Source organism: Lonchura striata, chromosome 20 (genome assembly GCF_050655825.1).
Source record: "Lonchura striata isolate lonStrDom1 chromosome 20, ASM5065582v1, whole genome shotgun sequence".
Classification (NCBI taxonomy): Eukaryota; Metazoa; Chordata; class Aves; order Passeriformes; family Estrildidae; genus Lonchura; species Lonchura striata.
In genome coordinates, this window is record NC_140722.1 from 5,081,302 (window position 1) to 5,098,314 (window position 17,013).

General features: G+C 45.8%; 1 protein-coding gene across 1 annotated transcript; it reads left to right on the forward strand.

Moving 5' to 3' along the window:
* The first annotated feature begins 1,367 nt into the window (after positions 1-1,367).
* Positions 1,368-11,196, forward strand: ACTR5 (actin related protein 5). Its single transcript, XM_021535481.3, has 9 exons — positions 1,368-1,770; positions 2,501-2,730; positions 3,605-3,774; positions 5,057-5,274; positions 5,604-5,786; positions 7,718-7,840; positions 8,368-8,507; positions 9,346-9,478; positions 10,309-11,196. The coding sequence occupies exons 1-9, from the start codon at positions 1,387-1,389 to the stop codon at positions 10,552-10,554; spliced, it is 1,827 nt and encodes a 608-aa protein (XP_021391156.2). The 5' UTR covers positions 1,368-1,386; the 3' UTR covers positions 10,555-11,196.
* Positions 11,197-17,013: the final 5,817 nt, after the last annotated feature.

Here is a 17,013-nt window from a genome sequence, read left to right on the forward strand (position 1 = left end):
TGCCATTATTTATACACAGAAATTCAGAATTAGTGACTTCCCAAGCACAGCCCCTCTGTTAGGACTGCCTAGTAAGTTCCATGCAAGTTACATCAGCCCAGCAATTTCTGTGCATTCTCAGGGGAAGGGTCTTTTTTAGCATTATAATGAACATGTTCAGCTCTAGGACACATGGATTTTGAGTATTTTGCCAAGCTAGCAATACAAAGATAGGCATACATCAACATCTGTATTTGCTACATCCTTAAAGCTTGTTAGCTTCAGGATGCCCTTGACTAAGTGATGATCCTGCTGCCTGTTCCACTGATCAGGTTTCCTTTTCTGCTCATTAGGCTTGAAAGCACACAATGATCTTATATCAGAGAACATCCCAATTTAAAATAATCTTGATAGGCTCCACCCTGGGGGTGCTGGTGGACATGAGCCAGGTGTGCCCAGGGGCCAACAAACTCCATGGCACCCTGGCCTGTCTCAGGGCTACTGTGGCCAGCAGGAGCAGGAAATGATTCCTGCCCTGTGCTGGGCACTGGAGAGGGTCACCTCGGCTCCTGTGCCCAGTTCTGGGCCCCTCAGCTCAGCAAGGACAACCTCCAGGGCTGGATGGGGCTCTGGTCTAGCTGACACGGTTGCCTTAGGTTGAAAGTTGGACTCGACGATCTCGGAAGCATTTCCCAACCCAAATGATCCTGTAAGGGATGCCAGCAGCTCGGAGCAGGCGATTGTCCCCTCTGCTGCGCTCTGGTGAGACCCCACCTCAAACACTGGGCACAGCCGTGGTGCCTCCAGCACCACACGGACATGGAAGTGCTGGAGCAGGTCCTGGGGAGGCCACGAAGCTGCTGAGGGCACCTGGAGCCAGGCTGGCAGAGCTGGGGCTGCTCAGCCTGCACCGGAGGAGGTTCTGTGCAGACCTCAGGGCACATTTCCAGCCCTGAAGGAGCTGCAGGGAGGCTGGGCTCTTCCTCAGGAGCTGCAGTGACAGGACAAGGGGGAATGGTACAAATTGGAAGAGGGGAAATTTAGGTTCAATATTAGGAATATTTGTTTTGTTTTGTTTTTTGGGTTTTTTTTTGTTTTTACTGCGAGGCCCTGGCACAGGGTGCCCGGAGCAGCTCTGGCTGCCCCTGGATCTGTGGAAGGGCCCAGGGCCAGGGTTTGGAGCAGCCTGGGATGGTGGAAGGTCCAGGGGGATGGAATGAGATCTTTTAAGGTCCATTCCACGACTCTGTGCAGGGCTGGGCGCTCCCTGTCCCGCTGGTTAGGCTGGGAGCACACAAAGCTCTCACATTTGCACCGCACCCGTTTAAGATCAGCTCGGAACTGCGGCCGCCGGAACCGCGCCGCGGGCCCGCGTTGCCGGCCGGACGCAGGGGGGGCGCACCCGGCATGGCGGCGCCCACACGGGTGTTCGCGTTCCGGGACGCGCGCTGGGCCCCGGACCCGGTGCTGGAGCCGGGCGCGGCCGTGCGGAGCCCGCAGCCGGCGCCGCTGGTCATCGACAACGGCTCCTTCCAGACGCGGGCGGGGTGGGCCTGCCCCGACCCCGCCGTGTCCGCCGAGCCGCTGCTGCGGTTCCGCTCGCTGGCGGCGCGGAGCCGCGGGGCCCGCGGCGGGGCCGGCGCGGAGACGCAGGTGGGGAACGACCTGGGCAGCCCCGAGCCCCTGCGCTGGCTGCTGCGCTCGCCCTTCGACCGCAACGTGCCCGTGCAGCTGGAGCTGCAGGAGCTGCTCCTCGACCACGTCTTCCAGCGCCTCGGCGTCTCCTCGCAGGTACGGGCATCCCGCTGTGCCTCCCGGAATGGCTGGGCTAGGACGGGACCGCGCTCCGGCCCCTGCCGTGGGCACGGACAGCTTGCACTGGGCCGGGCTGCTCAGATTAACGTGCAGCCTGGCCTTGGATGCTGCCAGGGATGAAACAGCCGCAACTTCGCTGGGCAACGCGTGCCAGTGCCTCACCACTCTCACAGGGAGGAGTCTTTTCTTAATAGATTCTAAATCTATTCTTAATAGATTCTATAATCTAAACGTACTCCCTAAATTTACTCTTGGGGAATGCTCTTATTAGTAGTGTTTACTGACCGCCTGCGTACCCAGCTGTGTTGAGAATTGCTTCTCAGACCATGGAGCCCTGTACCTGCATGACAACACCAGTTTGAAAGCTTTACCCAGAGTGGAACTAAACTTCCACTGGTTTTCACTCATCTCCTCGTTGCATGGATTGTGGTTACTTAGATTTTTAATAATTTATATATGTGTTTAATTAAAAGTCCATTCTCTACCATTATGCGTTTATTATTTGATTGAATTAACATTAACATCTTTTTTACCCTCTTAAACACTAGATACAATTTAACTTTAATGATTAATACCTACACATAATGTGCTTTCTCCTGCCCATTCTAAGTTTTTTTGCTGATGCTTAAAAGAAGAAGCAGAGATAACTAACCCTGGCTTTTCCCTTCATACCTTTATTGCTGTTCTTTCCCCTTGCCTCTCCCAGGGCTGTGTGGATCACCCAATTGTTCTGACAGAAGCAGTTTGCAACCCTCTGTACTCAAGGCAAATGATGTCTGAGCTCCTCTTTGAATGCTACCAAGTGCCAAAGGTGTCCTATGGCGTGGACAGCCTGTACAGTTTCTATCACAACAGGAGGCAGAACTGGCCCTGCAGTGGTTTGGTGATATCCTCAGGGTACCAGTGCACACACATTTTGCCAGTCTTAGAAGGCAGGTGAGTTCTGAGTCTTAAGTTCTAAGTCTTAAGTCTGAGTTCTTAAGTCTTAAGCCACTGGCTTTTCAAGTGATGCCAATACCTGTTGCTCCAGCCCTGCACTATTAACTCTTGTAGTAATCAATACTGATAAGTTAAAACCAGGTCTGCAGATTTTGCTAAGTCGTGTTGAGTTTTGGATTGAAGGAGCAGCGCAGCTCTTATAAGTGTTGTGTTTTAGTTGTTAATTGTGCCTTGATGTGTACTTTCAAAGGGAGAAGGGGATATGTGCCCCAAGTGAAAACTTAAACATAATTTAGGTTTTAAAGCAGCCTTGGGACAATGTGATGTGCTCTGTGTGTGAGACTTCTGCAGTGCTTGAGGCTTTTATCATTCTGGTTATTCTGCTACATTGCTCTACTTTCTCTTTTTTGCTTTTTTTCTCTTTTTTAATCCTTACTTACTGCAGGAAATGGCTTTATTATATCTGGTAGTAAATTTTCAAAGTTTACACTTGTCCAACCAGAAAGTGTTACAAACCTTAAAAAACTACTTTTAGCACCACTACCCATCACTTCTCTTGTTAGAACAGAACACTGCCTTGCTGTAGCCAAAATTATTTAATATTTGGTTTTTTAAAAAAAGCAGAACAGAGCCTTTCAGAATAAAATAGTGAGCACAGCAGTGATTTTTGTTACCTGAGAAAAGTTGGTGTGTTTGATTCGCCAGTAACCAAACCTTGAAATGGTTATCTGTGAATATTCATCTACAGAAATCAAACTTTGGCGGGGGGGGGTGGGTCTACAGAAATCAGACCCTTGTGGGGGGAAGCAGGAGCTGTGTTTGATTTGCTGTGAATCTCCCCAGTGTGAGCCGTGTCTGTTTGCATTTTGAGGCTGGACGCCAAGAACTGCAAGCGCATTAACCTGGGGGGGTGCCAGGCTGCCGTGTACCTGCAGCGGCTGCTGCAGCTCAAGTACCCCGGGCATTTCGCAGCCATCACGCTGAGCCGCATGGAGGAGATCCTGCACGAGCACAGCTACGTCGCCCAGGACTACATAGAAGGTAAAACCAGCTCTAATTCACCACCAGCTAGTGCTCAGCCGCTTCATTATTATTGTTCACCTGCCCATATTGTTGTTCTTTCACTTAATTCCCAACTAGTTCTCAGTGGTTTTAGTTTGTTCTCTCTACCTCCTTAGTTTGAGTTCCTCCAGAAATGTTCTACTTCTGTTTTGCTTTCTTTGTGGTAACTTGCCTTACATTTAACAGCAGTTTCATATTTAAAATTATGGAACTGAAATAAACTAGAAATAAATTTAACTACTACTAGAAACTAGAAATGAAGTTTCTAGTAGTTTCTACTACTAGAAATTATTTAATATTTGGGGTTTGATGTCACCCTGATTCTTAAGATTTTCTAAAGCCTTCCAAGTTTACATTCTGTTAGAAAACTTTCTCACGCAATTTTCTATAAACAACATATTGTTTTGCATACTTTCATGGGGTGGTGAAACTTGATGTACTAGTAGTTTGTCCAATGTCTTTGGAGAGGTGGCACATTCACTCTCCAATCCAATGTCACCTTTGGAAAAGTATAAAAGTTGGAGTCAGAAAATAAACCTTCTTTACCTTGCAAAGAGTAGTGGCTCACGTTGTGCTTTCATGTGTCCTATAGTGACAGTTCTACTACTAGGAGTTACTACTAATGAAACTAGAGATAAAATTTAACTACTACTACAAAGAAAAAAAAATTTGTATTGGTTCAAATTTCTCTGTGAATAAAAATTGTGATGGTTTCAGTGGAAAAGAATTTAAAATGAGCTTTCTGTTTCCTTTATACATCAACAAAACCTCTAAGGGGCTAGGATTCCTGTGTTTTGTATCTGTTTTAAGGTTTCCAAAGTTGCACAGGAGATTTCTCATGTCTTTGTGTGAATTAAGTAAGTTTTAAAATTCCCATGGCAAATGTCATCTGAAGTGGTGCCTGAAGAAAGGTGTTTTTTTTTAATTTGTCGCTTGTAAATGAGTCTTCCTTAGAAATGTGTGAGTGCTCTCCCTCCCCTTGGGCAGAGAGACTTCAGTGTGCACTTGCACTTGCAGTACTTGGTGTTTCCTGGAGGTCAGAGCTCTCAGAGCTGCCTGCACTGGGTGTGTGACCTGGAGGCAGCACTCCGAGGGGGCAGCCAAGCTTGGGAACAGCTGCCAAGAGGTGACAAAATTCTGTGCTTGCCCTTTTTTTGCCTTCTTTCCTCACCTGTCATCCTTCACACGAGGTGCACACAGCACGTGAATCGTTGTTTTGGGCTGCCAAAACAAAAAGTTACTTTGCTTTCCAAATGCCCAGAGCTGCAGAAGTGGCGGTGCCCAGACTACTACGAGAACAATGTGCACAAGATGCAGCTGCCTTTCTCCAACAAGCTGCTGGGCAGCACTGTGGCATCTGAGGAGAAGCAGGAGAAGAGGCAGCAGCAGCTGCGGCGGCTTCAGGAGCTCAACGCGCGGCGTCGGGAGGAAAAGCTGCAGCTGGACCAGGAGAGGCTGGACAGGTTGCTGTATGTGCAGGTAATGGAGGCAGAGTTTCAGTGTGGGATCTTGGGAGGAGGGCAGGCTGCCCTCAGAGCTTTATCAGAAGGTCACACATCATGGTAAAGAAGCTGTGACTGTTGTGGGTGTTCTCTGATAGGAGCTTGCCAAGGTTACTTGTGAGTGAATAGAGAGAGATTATTGATGCAGGGGATGTTTTCAGTTTCTGAACAGCACTTCTGGGAAATACTTCAAATGCTGTCAGTGTGCACATCACAGTCTCTAGTCATGCAAGCAGAGTGTCTGTACATCACTGCTGACTGCTGTTGCCCTGTCTTGTTCATCACAGCTAACTCTGATCTCCACAGGAACTTTTAGAAGATGGTCAGATGGATCAGTTCCACAAAGCTTTGGTGGAGCTGAACATGGACTCTGCAGAAGAACTTCAGTCTTACATCAACAAATTGAGTCTGTCTGTGGAACAAACGAAGCAGAAAATCCTACAGTCAGAAGTCAATATTGAAGTAGATGTTGTGGACAGCAAGCCAGAGGTAGGATGTTTTCACCAAGTTAATCCTCATTTTATCTCTGAAAGAATTAACCATTTGTGCTTGAAAATGTGTCCCTTCAGACTTCCATCGATGAACTATGCTTTTTCTTTAACACACTGCAAGTTATTATTAAGTTGGCAACTGGTTCTCTCTTTTCAGAGAGAATGTCCTTAGACAAACATCCTTAATCTTCAGTAGCTTTCTATTAAAAATACAGGGGAACAAATCAACCTTTTTGTTAAAAACAGTATTTGTTTTCCTTTCTGTTCTTCCCCTTCAGGTGCAGAGAACTTAATGGTAAACAACCTCCCTGCCTTCATTATAGCTGTCTATTTTTGGTGCATTTAAGCAGCATGTTCTGTTATGGTTCCTTAATGAAAGATTAATTACTACACTTAGTTGTTGGAGTTGCAGATGAGAAGCTCCTTGTCTGCTTTGCCAGACTAACACAGGCCCAGCTGCTGCCAAGAGGTGCTCTGAGACTGCCTGTGCATGTGCTTTTAATTGCCTTTCAGGTCACATAAGACAAAGATTTTTTAGCTTTATCAGCCTCTGTTCAGGGAAAAAGTAGAGAGAAAAATTGAATCATAGAGGGGAGATGCTTATTTAGGTTGCCTAGAGAATCTGTGGCTAGCCCAAGCCTGGAAGCGTTCAAGGCCAGCTCAGAGCAACCTGGTCTAGTGGAAGGTGTCCCTGCCCATGGCAGGGGATGGAACTGGATGAGCTTTTGAGGTCCCTTCCAACCCAAATTATTCCATGATTCTATGTTTATCAGTGTAAGAATCAGAATGATTGTGCTTCAGCAAAATTCAGGGAGATGATGGGCTTACCATTGTAGTGAAGAATCTTTCTGCCTTCTGTCAAAAGAAGATATTCTAGAAAAAAGAGAATTGAAAGATTAGCAGTTACCTGTGATTTTTCTTGGTGACTGTGCCTAAATTCCAACATCTCCCGCACCCCTGCTCTTTGCTGGGTGCAATCTCAGACCTCAGAATGAATCCACAAGCTTTGCTACTTGGTTTGTGCCTTGAGAGAGCACAGAATCCCTTTGTAAAACCACATGTTCGGCTGAGTTCTGTGTATCTTTTTGGTTTTGCCTTTCTCCTTTTTTTATAAGATAAAAAAAGAAATGCATTTAACACAATTTCATGAGACTACATTTTTTGCTGTAACAATGAACACTTTTAAACTTCATTTTGATTGATTGAACTGGCTAAGTATATGTACTTAGATACTTTAAGAATGTTTGACAGACTTAATTGTACCTCATCCTGGCATTTAAATGTTTCAAATTTAAAATAACCAAAACAAATATTTAGCAACAAAATCCCAGTAGTAACATTGTAACACAAAAAACTAAAAGATAATTAAAAACCTGTTCTTACCTCACAACAGGAGTCTTGTTGGATTTTGAGTGATGCTTTTCATTAGGACAGAGCTTCATGTCTATGTAAAATAAAAAGGGATTTGGTGCATCCTGTGAGCAAATAGGAGATAGTTGAAACTCTCAAAAATTGTGTGGTAGCTTTGTAGCTAGCAAATATTTGTTTTCCAGTCCCACACAAGCAAAATAGGGAATTTAATGTAATTATAAAGCAGTTAGAAGTGTTGGAAGGATACCAGGTTTAAGCCAATATAAAAAGCTATTTTACTAAGTTTTAATATGCTGTTATGCTTAGGACATGGCTGCCTGGGATCCTGGCAGTCAGCCTGGTGACTGAGGTCTGCATTTCTGAGCTGGCATTGGGATAAATTTATTGGAAGTGTTTGATTTTTGTGCTTTGTGTGAATATCTGTATTTTTGTTTTCTGGGCATATTTGTTTTCAGGCATGTTAAAGAGTTGAGATTTGAGAAGAATGAGTTTTCCAGCCATGTCACCAGAATTGAAATCACACCTGAGCTAAGCTACTATAACTTGCTCTGTTTCCAGACTCCTGACTTGGATGCACTGGGCAGTGAACAGTCCCTGGAGGATGTGGAAAGTATTAATGAGTTTGAACCTTTATTTGCTGAGGAGCAGCCTGAAGTTGAGAAGCCAGTTGCTGCAGTGCAGGTTTGCTTTCTGTATTTACACCTTGTGCCAGGGGTTTGTGTCCCAGCTGTCCAGCCAGTCTGCTGACATTTCTCCTCATGCAAACATTGTTTGCCTGCTCTTGGAAGAGATGCCTAAATTATCTGAACAAGACACTAAGAGAGAAATCCTGGCAATCTTAGCTGGTGGTTTAGGATGAGAATTCCCTCTTGGCTCACTCTGCAGGCAGTGCCTGGTGTAGCCGTGCTGTGTTATTAAGGGGAAAAAATTCTGCTCAAGTGTTTTTATCTGTGATCCGTAGCCTGATATTCCAGTGGGCACAGCTTTCAACTTGTGAGGTTGAGCCTTAGAATTAAGTGGCTCCAAGCAGAATAAATTACAGGAAAAGTCCAGCTTCCCTGGCCTTTTGGAACTTTTAGCATAATGCTGTTCCTCTGTGGGAGCATTACCATTTAGATTTTTGTACAGAGTGGTTTGGAAACGTTGCTTATTGTAGAATATTATTGTTCTTTAACATAATTCCCCACTATTTCTCAATGTTTTTAAAGCCCGTGTTTAACCTGGCAGAGTACCACCAGCTTTTCCTTGGCACTGAAAGAATCAGGGCTCCAGAGATTGTCTTCCAACCTTCCCTGATAGGAGAGGACCAGGCTGGGATAGCAGAAACCATGCAATATGTCCTTGAGAGGTGAGTTTACATAACTATTTACTTCAGACAAGCTGTTCTTCATGTGATACCAGCTTTTGTAATGCTGGAGGTTTAGCAGTAATTTGAGAAAATATGTTGAATAGTTCTTATTGGTGGGGTCAGGTATTGCAGGTTAGACATCAGTCTTTAGTCAGTGAGTCTACAAAGTATTTTGATCCATAACCCTATCAATGAAAAATTTTTGAGCACACACCTCCAATGTATGTATCTTTGTAAATTGCAGCTACTGCTAAACTAATGCATTATGAACATTTTAAAACATACACAAAAATAGAAATTAAAAAAGAATGAGATAAAGGTGAAATAAACACTATTTAAATGTATTTATCAATTTGTCTTCCTGCACCCCACTGGATTGTTTGGCACAGACCCTACTTCAGCAATCCCTGGTCCTACTTGTTATTGAGGGGAACAACAAACACTTTCAAAGTGAGCTGGCAGTCTCTGGTTTTGGAAGACCAAAATTAGGGGTAACATTTTAAAGTTAAGATACAGGCACATCTGCTGGACATTTCCAGACAAATTAGCATTGATGAAATGTCAGCCCTTAGCTGTATGAACACAGGAAATCACATTTTCTGAAAGGTGAGAATTCCAGCCCTAGAAAAAAATCCAGTTGTTGGTTTATGGGGTACTGAGTGCTTTCAGGATTTTTTCGGCCACCCCTTTAATTTCCAGAAAACAAAGTTTTTGGTGCTAGGAGAATGAAGTTTCTCAAAGTGAGTCCTGGGACAAGGTATCAGTATTCCACACAGCTGTTCCAGTTCATAGGGCAGAGGTCCTAGAGAAGGGCTGAAGCTGTTGTTGTTCTTCACAGGTATTCAAAGGAACAACAGGCTATCCTTGTCCAGAATGTTTTCCTCACTGGTGGAAATATGATGTACCCTGGACTGAAGGCCAGAATCCAGAAGGAACTCCTGGAAATGAGGCCATTCCAGTCATCCTTTCAGGTGTGTGTATTGCCTTGGTGTTTATGTGAACAGCCTGTTCTTCTGTGTTCAGATGGAATTGGGTGAGGTGCAGAACAGGGGTGTGGAGAGGGTTTTAAGGCAAGACTCTGCAAACAGCTTTTTGACCTGAGAAGGTGCAGGTTAAGCAAAGATTCAGTTGCTCTTTGTGAAGACAGGATCTTGAGTAGGGAAAAGGAAAGTCTGCTTCTGCTAAAGGACCATGCACACAAAAACATGTTTGGCTGGAAATTTGCAAATTGTTTGCTTAGGAATTGATAACAAGGTGAAAACACACTTGAACCCATTACTTGTTCTGCGAGACACTGAATAATCAGCTCAAATTTCTGAAATTCAGTTCTTTGTGTCATATACTGTTGTAACCAGGGTAAAAAGGGCTTTCCTTTATATAGTGAAATGTGTCCAACCGGCGGGAAGAATGATGCTCTGACTCCAATGATTTCAGAAGGCTAATTAATTACTTTATTGTACTATAACTATATTACACTAATAAGAACTATCACTAACTAACTAGAAAACTTGTGACTCTCCTGAGTCATACATGTGGATTCAATTGGTCAGTGAAACAACCATCACTAGAATCCAATCAAGCAATCACCTTGGGTGAACAATCTCCATACCACATTCCACATGGGCACAACACAGGAGCAGTGAATGAGATAAGAATTATTTTGATTCTCTTTTCTCTGCTTCTCTCACAGTTCTCTCAGGAGTAATCCTGAGAAAGCCAAGTCTCTCTTTGTTCAGAGAGCATGTGAATACCACACCTTTCCTGTGCTGAATTAACATTGTTCTGTTTTTCTTCCATCCAGGTCAGCCTTGCTTCCAGCCCTGTCCTGGATGCCTGGTATGGGGCTAGGGACTGGGCAGTGGAATACATGAACCGTGAGGAAGGCTGGATCAGCAGGAAGGACTATGATGAGAAAGGGGGGGAATACCTCAAGGAACACTGTGCCTCCAACGTCTATGTTCCCATCCGCCTTCCCAAGCAGGCCCCGCGGGCAGCAGAGGCTCCCAGCAGAGCCTCGGGCACAGGGAACCCCAGTGAGCAGACATAGCCCTGTCCTGGGCAGCCTCAGCGCTGCAGGGAAGAGTTCCTGCTGTGCAGCAGGGCAGAGCCTCGCTGCCTGCTGGGGGTACTCAGGTCCCATCCAGGTCCTTGGCCGAGGAGCACGGGACATGCTGAATGTGTGCCCGTCACACGCTGCAGCTCGTGGAGAGGAAGAATCCCTCTTAGAGACTGTCATAGTAAGGCTCAGGGGTTTTGGAGAGTGTGTGTTTTACAGCTTTTTAAGATGTAATGAAATGTGCTGGTTTTGGGTGGTTTCATTGCGGCTGGGCTGTAGCAAGGCAGGCAGCCCAGCAGGTGTCCCCCTTGCCTGTCTCACATGTCGGGCAGGGGGGCTGAGCTCAGCCCTGCCTCCCCAGGCCCGTGTTCCATCTCCTTCCTGCTAAAGCAGCACCAAATAACCAGTGGGTGCTTCTTGTCTGCATCGACGTCAGAGATAGCGATGTTGTGGCTGAAACTGGAGAGCTGGGCACACAAAGACACAAGCCTCCATACAGCACAGTCCAGAGGCACTGCCAGACCTTCTGCTGCCCTGGAGTGGTTCTGCAGGCTGAGCAGGGCAGCTCTTTGATGGGACTTTTTGATCAAAGGTGTTGTAGCAATAAAGCAAAGCTTTTTGCTTTACCACTAACTTATGTGTTCCAGTGATTTCACCTCTTCAGAGCTATGAGAATGGGTTTGGTTGGTTGTACTTTACTTAAAAACACAGGTTTGCAGCCAGGCCCCTGTCCTGCTATACAATTTGCCTGTGGATTCAGCTGTCACACTGAACAACATGTTGCTTTCCCAAAAGAATAATCCATACTGAATACTGAACACAAATCTAAGGAGACTGTCACTTTGGCAAAAGCTGGAAAAGGCAAAGTAATGGGGAAAATATCCAGACTGTAACTGATAAAAAGAAGGTGTAGAGGTGGTGTTTGGTGTCCCCAAGGGCTGCAGAGCATCAGGATAAGTTGTCATCTGGCAGATTCAAAGCAAGGAATGTGATGAACTTGCTTGTGCTGAAGTTGGTTGCCAAAATATGAGATTTTTTTAATTCAAAAGTATTACTGAGATTTACCATTTTTTAAAAAAATATAAAATTGTGGGCAAACACTGAGGTTTCACCTGTGCATTGAGTGTTCTTCAGAGAGCCTGTGAGGGAAGGGTTGTTGCAGACCTGCTCTCACACAGTTCCTGTGGCACCCAGCACTGGCCAGTCCCAGGTGGATCTGGTCTCGGTGGCCTCTGCCTGCTCCTCACAGGCTGTTGGGCAGGGCAGGAGAAGGGAGCTGGCTGCCTCCAGGTGACCTCAAGTTTGGATTATTGATCCTATCCCTGGCTGCCTGGAGGCAGTTTTTAGGATAATTAAGGGAATTCTGTGGGTCATAAAGAATGTGGAAAAACATGCTGTGCTGAAACCAGCCGAGTTACACCCAAACATGTCTTTTGTGATCTCGGTGACCTAGAGTCAATGATGTCCCACTGCTATGTGACCCCTGTCTGACCCATCTTTAGCTTTACTTTAGGCAGAGGGCCTACCCGAGGAATGGAAATAGTTCTGATATGTGGTGTTGCCTGCTAAACAGATAAGTGTGTTGTGCATAAATCTGTTCCAGAATGAGGGCCTGAAAGGGCATCTATAATGCATGATTATGTGACTTTTAATCTATGGCCAAATTGTGCCAGCCACTTCTCTTGCATTAATTCAAAGCAGAGTTGGCTAATTCTGCAAAGAGGTGCCAGAGCACCTGCTTAAACAGCTTTAAGGAAGCAGAATTTTATAATCTCCTGAATATTAGTTGTTAATTTGATACTTTGTGCCGCAGTAGCCAGAGTAACTGATGAACTTGGCCTAGGTGATCACTGTCACAGGCTGCTCTTGAGTGTGCTGATGGCCATTCAGGTGCTTGGAGCAGCACCATGAAAAGCCTAAATTGCTGAATGGGATGAATTTTACTAATTTCAGTTCAGTTCCCTGGTTATGATTTGCTGTGGTGGTACCTGAGCATTGCTGCTGGCAGGACAGAACTGGAAGGAGTGTGTGGTGCTGAGGGCAGGCAGACACAACAGTGTCATTTCAGAGAGTATTGTTGGAATCCTTGTGGAGCTTCACCATTGTGACACTTGTGACAAGGTTTTCTCACCCCCTTGTGCAGAAGAATTTGGTTGTTTTCCATGTGAGTGGCACAGGGATCTCCAAACCCAGAAGGGGCTTGGGGTATCTCCTGTCATTGGTTTATGCCCCCTGAGAGGGGAAAAGGTCAAAATACACATGCTAGGCCTCTTTTTAATGGGAGTTTTGGTTGTGTTAGGGGAACTAGGAGGAAAAATAATCCTAGTGTGGACAGGAATCTCAAAGTGCTGCTGTGAGAGCCTTTGGCAAGTGATGTCAGAGCTGTTGTGTGAGCTGCTGTGCTTATCCTGCAGTGTCCTCCAAAGTGACCTAGGTCACTTGCCAGGTCTGAGATGGTCAAGTGGTTCCCATTTGGTCCTTGGTAAATTAAGTTCAAAGCAACCTGTAACCTGGTTATACAATTCAGTTATGCCCTAATTCAGGTCAAATACAAAAGTACAATTTCACAGCAGTGCTGAGTTTGGTCTATTTAAAAGAGAGCTCAAACTGGGTCCCCACCTTTCACAGGGTCTGCTCTGGGTGGAAACACCACGTCAGTGAACAGCCCTGGAGACTGAACGTCCATCACGTGTCCCATGTCCCAGATTTCCTTTGGAGCTGCTGTCGAGCCTCTCTTTGGGGCTTCAAGGCTTCTTATGCATCCTGTGCCACAGCAACTTCAAACATGTTCTTTGCTAAATCTCTGCTAGGACACCAAGATTAGAACTCTCTGCTCCAGTTATTAATCTCTGGAATACTTAATGTGCTGTAAGACAGCATCTCGGAAGAAAGAGAAGATGCCCGTGAACTGTCACTTAAAATTTAGGATTATCCCTCCAGAGACAGCCCACAGTGATCCTCTGGCAGTCAGTCATAAACCACAAGTTTTGAAGCTTGTGTGGGATGAGCAGGGGAGAGGAGAATGCTGTAATGGATTTAACATTATCCCCAAAGTCATATGGTGGGATTTCCAGCCCATGGTTGGGAAGGCCAGGCAGAAGCAGCTGTGCTGATCCCCACTGCTCACTCCCACTGCTGTGTGCTGCTCCCTGAGCATCAGCTGCAGCACAGCTCGGGTTTAAATGGCTCAGACCCTGAGCATGGTTTGCCAAGAGTTTTTCAAGCTCCTTTCATCCCTCTTCAGACTCTCAGCTTCCTGTGTGTAGTTGACAGACACCTTTTCCCCCCTCCTTGTTCACACAATCTCAGCTCTCATGTTAGCAAGGTGTCACAGTTTCAAGGGATCTTTTTTTAAGTTATATTGCTATTTTTACACCCTATGGGGTCTTTTATTTCTCTTTTTGAGCAGTGAGCTTGGTTCCCATTTCCTAATGCAGCAGAGGCCATGATGAAAGAACCATTTTCATGGATCCAGCTCATAGCAATGTTTGCAATCGTGGTTCTGCCCTCAGTTCTGTCTCAGCAGAGCCAGCCTGAGAGTGGTGCTGGCTGAGGCTTTCACACAGTGCACAACTCCTCTGGGGAAGGAGGGAGGTCAACTAAAATCATGGAGACTTGGTCCATCTGTGCTCATTGCACAGTGTGCCAAGTGAAAAAATCTTCAAACCTCAATTCCTGAAGCCAGCACAAGTCTCAAGTACGGAGAGAATCACTATGCAGGTATGCTTTTATTTGTAAGCAATTGCTGTTCCCCACTATCAGAGTATGAATAGCACGCTGGATTTATGGTCTAACTGAGGAACTTTTGTGCTCTTAAAATTCCTGGGTTTAGTCAGGACAGCAGTTTTTTAGCTTTTCAATTATTTCAGAACTGAGGAGAAGTATGAAACAGCTTCTCCCTTCATCTGACAGGAGGTGAATATGCAGTGCTGATGGGGAAAGCATTTTTATATTGTCAGTGATGTTCTGTGAAGATCCTGCACTTCCAGTAGTCAGGCTGTTACATCAGGAGGAAGCTCATCCCCAGGGAAGCTTGTGGCAGGTCTGGCTGGACAAATGAGCATCGTAACATACAAGAGAAAAGTGAGGCTTTGTTCAAACCTATGTCAAGTGAATTCCAGGGGAGAGAGACCTTTGGAAAGCCCCCCTTGTTTGAGCTTTTTAGGAATATAGTGGGCGATAGAGTATTGGATAGCAAGGAGACCATGGGGCATTGGCTGCTTTCCTTATTTAGATGAAAGGCAAGGATGCATGATGGACTTCTGGGTGGGAGAAGGTTTGAGGGATGATGTCAACCAAAGGGCTCTGGTGGCACTTTCCTGAGTGGCCTGATGCTCAGGAGGGTTGGGAGGCTGTTGCCTGTAGGAGAGGCTGATTTTTCCACTTCTCCAAACCATCACCCTGTTTCTGCAGCTCTCCCTGGAGCGTGTTCCCTGCTCCTAAATGGCTCCTGTGCCAAGTGCAAAAAATGTCCTGTCCCAGCTTGGGAGGCTGGGCACTCACTGCTTTGTCTGAGCTTGCTTGGTAGCAAGTTCCAGTCTGTGCAAACAATTTTTGGGTAGTCTTAGCTTTCCACTAAACATTTTGATGTGAAGGGTTTGTTCTTCAGGGTGTTTTCATTCCCTTCAAAGGAGAATACTAATGAGTAAAACTGTCCTGCCTCACTGACACTTGTTTCTGCACCTGAACAGCAGCCCCAGATGAGGAACAGTCCTGTTGGTCTGATCTGCCTGCTCTGCTTTGGAGGCTTCACAGGGCTTCCCCACAACATTTTAGAAATAACTCAGTCCCTGCTAGAATGCCCAGAAGTGTGCTGTGGTACACAGAAGTCTCACCTTGAGCACCTGCTGTCTTTCAGTGTTTTGTCTGCTACACTTAGATAAATCCACCCGATCTAGAAGCCATCAACTGATAAAATCTCTGTGCTCCAGAGGCAAAATGCTTTGAGAGGGTCCCAAAGTGCTTTCTTGAGCACATCCACAGTGACATGTAACCTTTAAACACAGTTTTGTGTTCCTTGTGCATTAGCACATTTCTCCTGGCTGACATTGCTTCTCAGCTCTGGGAAATATATTACATATCCTCATCCTTAGATCAGTTTATTTTTCCCATTCTACCACTTGGTTAAAATATACCCCACTCCTCCTCTCACCCCAGATTCCTGCCACATACCTGGCATTCTTTCATCCTTAATGAGATGAAGGAGTGGGGGATTTCACCCTCCTGGAATTTTAGAGGAATAGTAAGTGGATTTCTCATGAAAAGCCCCATTTAGGATACAAGTCTCCCTGAAAAATAGTCCATGACAGCAAACCTTGCTTTTGCTGCTAATGATGAACAGAGTTTTTACCTCCCCATTCAATAGCTACTTTCTGCTTGGTTTTTACAAGTATTGTCATTGATGGAGACCCTGTTGGAGCAAGTTCCCAGTGGAGGAAGCAGAAATTTGCAACCTTGCAAAAGTAGCTGGGGAAACCAGCAGAACTCAGGCTGCGATGTGGCCAAACTCTCCATATAGACACCATAAAGGTGGTTAAGTCAGAATATTTTCATCCAGACTCAGTCATTAACTTCCCTTAATAAACATACAGGTTTGTTGCATCAAAGGTTCCTCCAGCATCGTCCTGGAAGTGACCTCCAGGAGATGTTTAGGGGGAAGTACAGGAATAGGAGCAGTGTGATGTGTGTGTAAAACAAGGAGAGGATGGGAAATCATCCCAGCTGGTCACTGCTACACAGCCAGGGACACGGGAGCACAGTGCTCCTGGAGTCCTGATGTGGGATCTTGAAACCAGGGTCCTCGTAAGACAGGAAAGCTGGACAGGACAGAACACACATCGAGCCAATATGGTTAATGCCATGTTCTCTGATTATTAGTGAGAAGATGGCAGTTTATATACACTTCAGTATAGTTTACAGTTTACAAAGGCACTCTCCTTGGCAAGCTAACGTTGTTTGTCTTTGTCTTAAGGTGGGCTAAACCTCACACTATAAACCTGTACTACTTCACACCCAGACAGCCCAGTTCTTCCCATCACACCTTAATGTAATTTCTAACTGCGCCACAAACTCTTAATTTCTAAGAGTTCGTGAAGCTTAGAGGGTCTCACAAGCCCCAAATCTGAGGCCTAGACTGGCGTAGCTCAAATCCCATTCCAGACAAAAATCATGCCCTCTCTTTCTCTCAGAAATTCTGCAACAGGATCCATCCCACAGCCCTCTCCTCTGGCACCTGTTGACAGGCCAGGTGAAAGCATCGGGGTTACAGAGCTCAGCGTGGACGATGAGTTTGGAGCAGCAGCACCACGCTGCACTGAGCATCTGCTGAGAGCTGGGGCTGCTGCCAGCCTCAGCCAAGCCGCTGTGCCAGCCCCAGCTGGCAGTGCCAGCCCCAGGCTGTGCCCAGCAGCCCAGCGAGGGGACACAGCTCTGCTCCTGCCCTGCCACAGG

Bases quoted from the DNA above. Each gene is read 5' to 3' on its own strand.
- ACTR5 (XM_021535481.3), top strand. From the start codon at position 1,387: ATGGCGGCGCCCACACGGGTGTTCGCGTTCCGGGACGCGCGCTGGGCC. The intron at 1,771-2,500 runs GTACGGGCATCC...TGCCTCTCCCAG, and splicing joins GCCTCGGCGTCTCCTCGCAG to GGCTGTGTGGATCACCCAAT. The intron at 5,787-7,717 runs GTAGGATGTTTT...CTCTGTTTCCAG, and splicing joins TTGTGGACAGCAAGCCAGAG to ACTCCTGACTTGGATGCACT.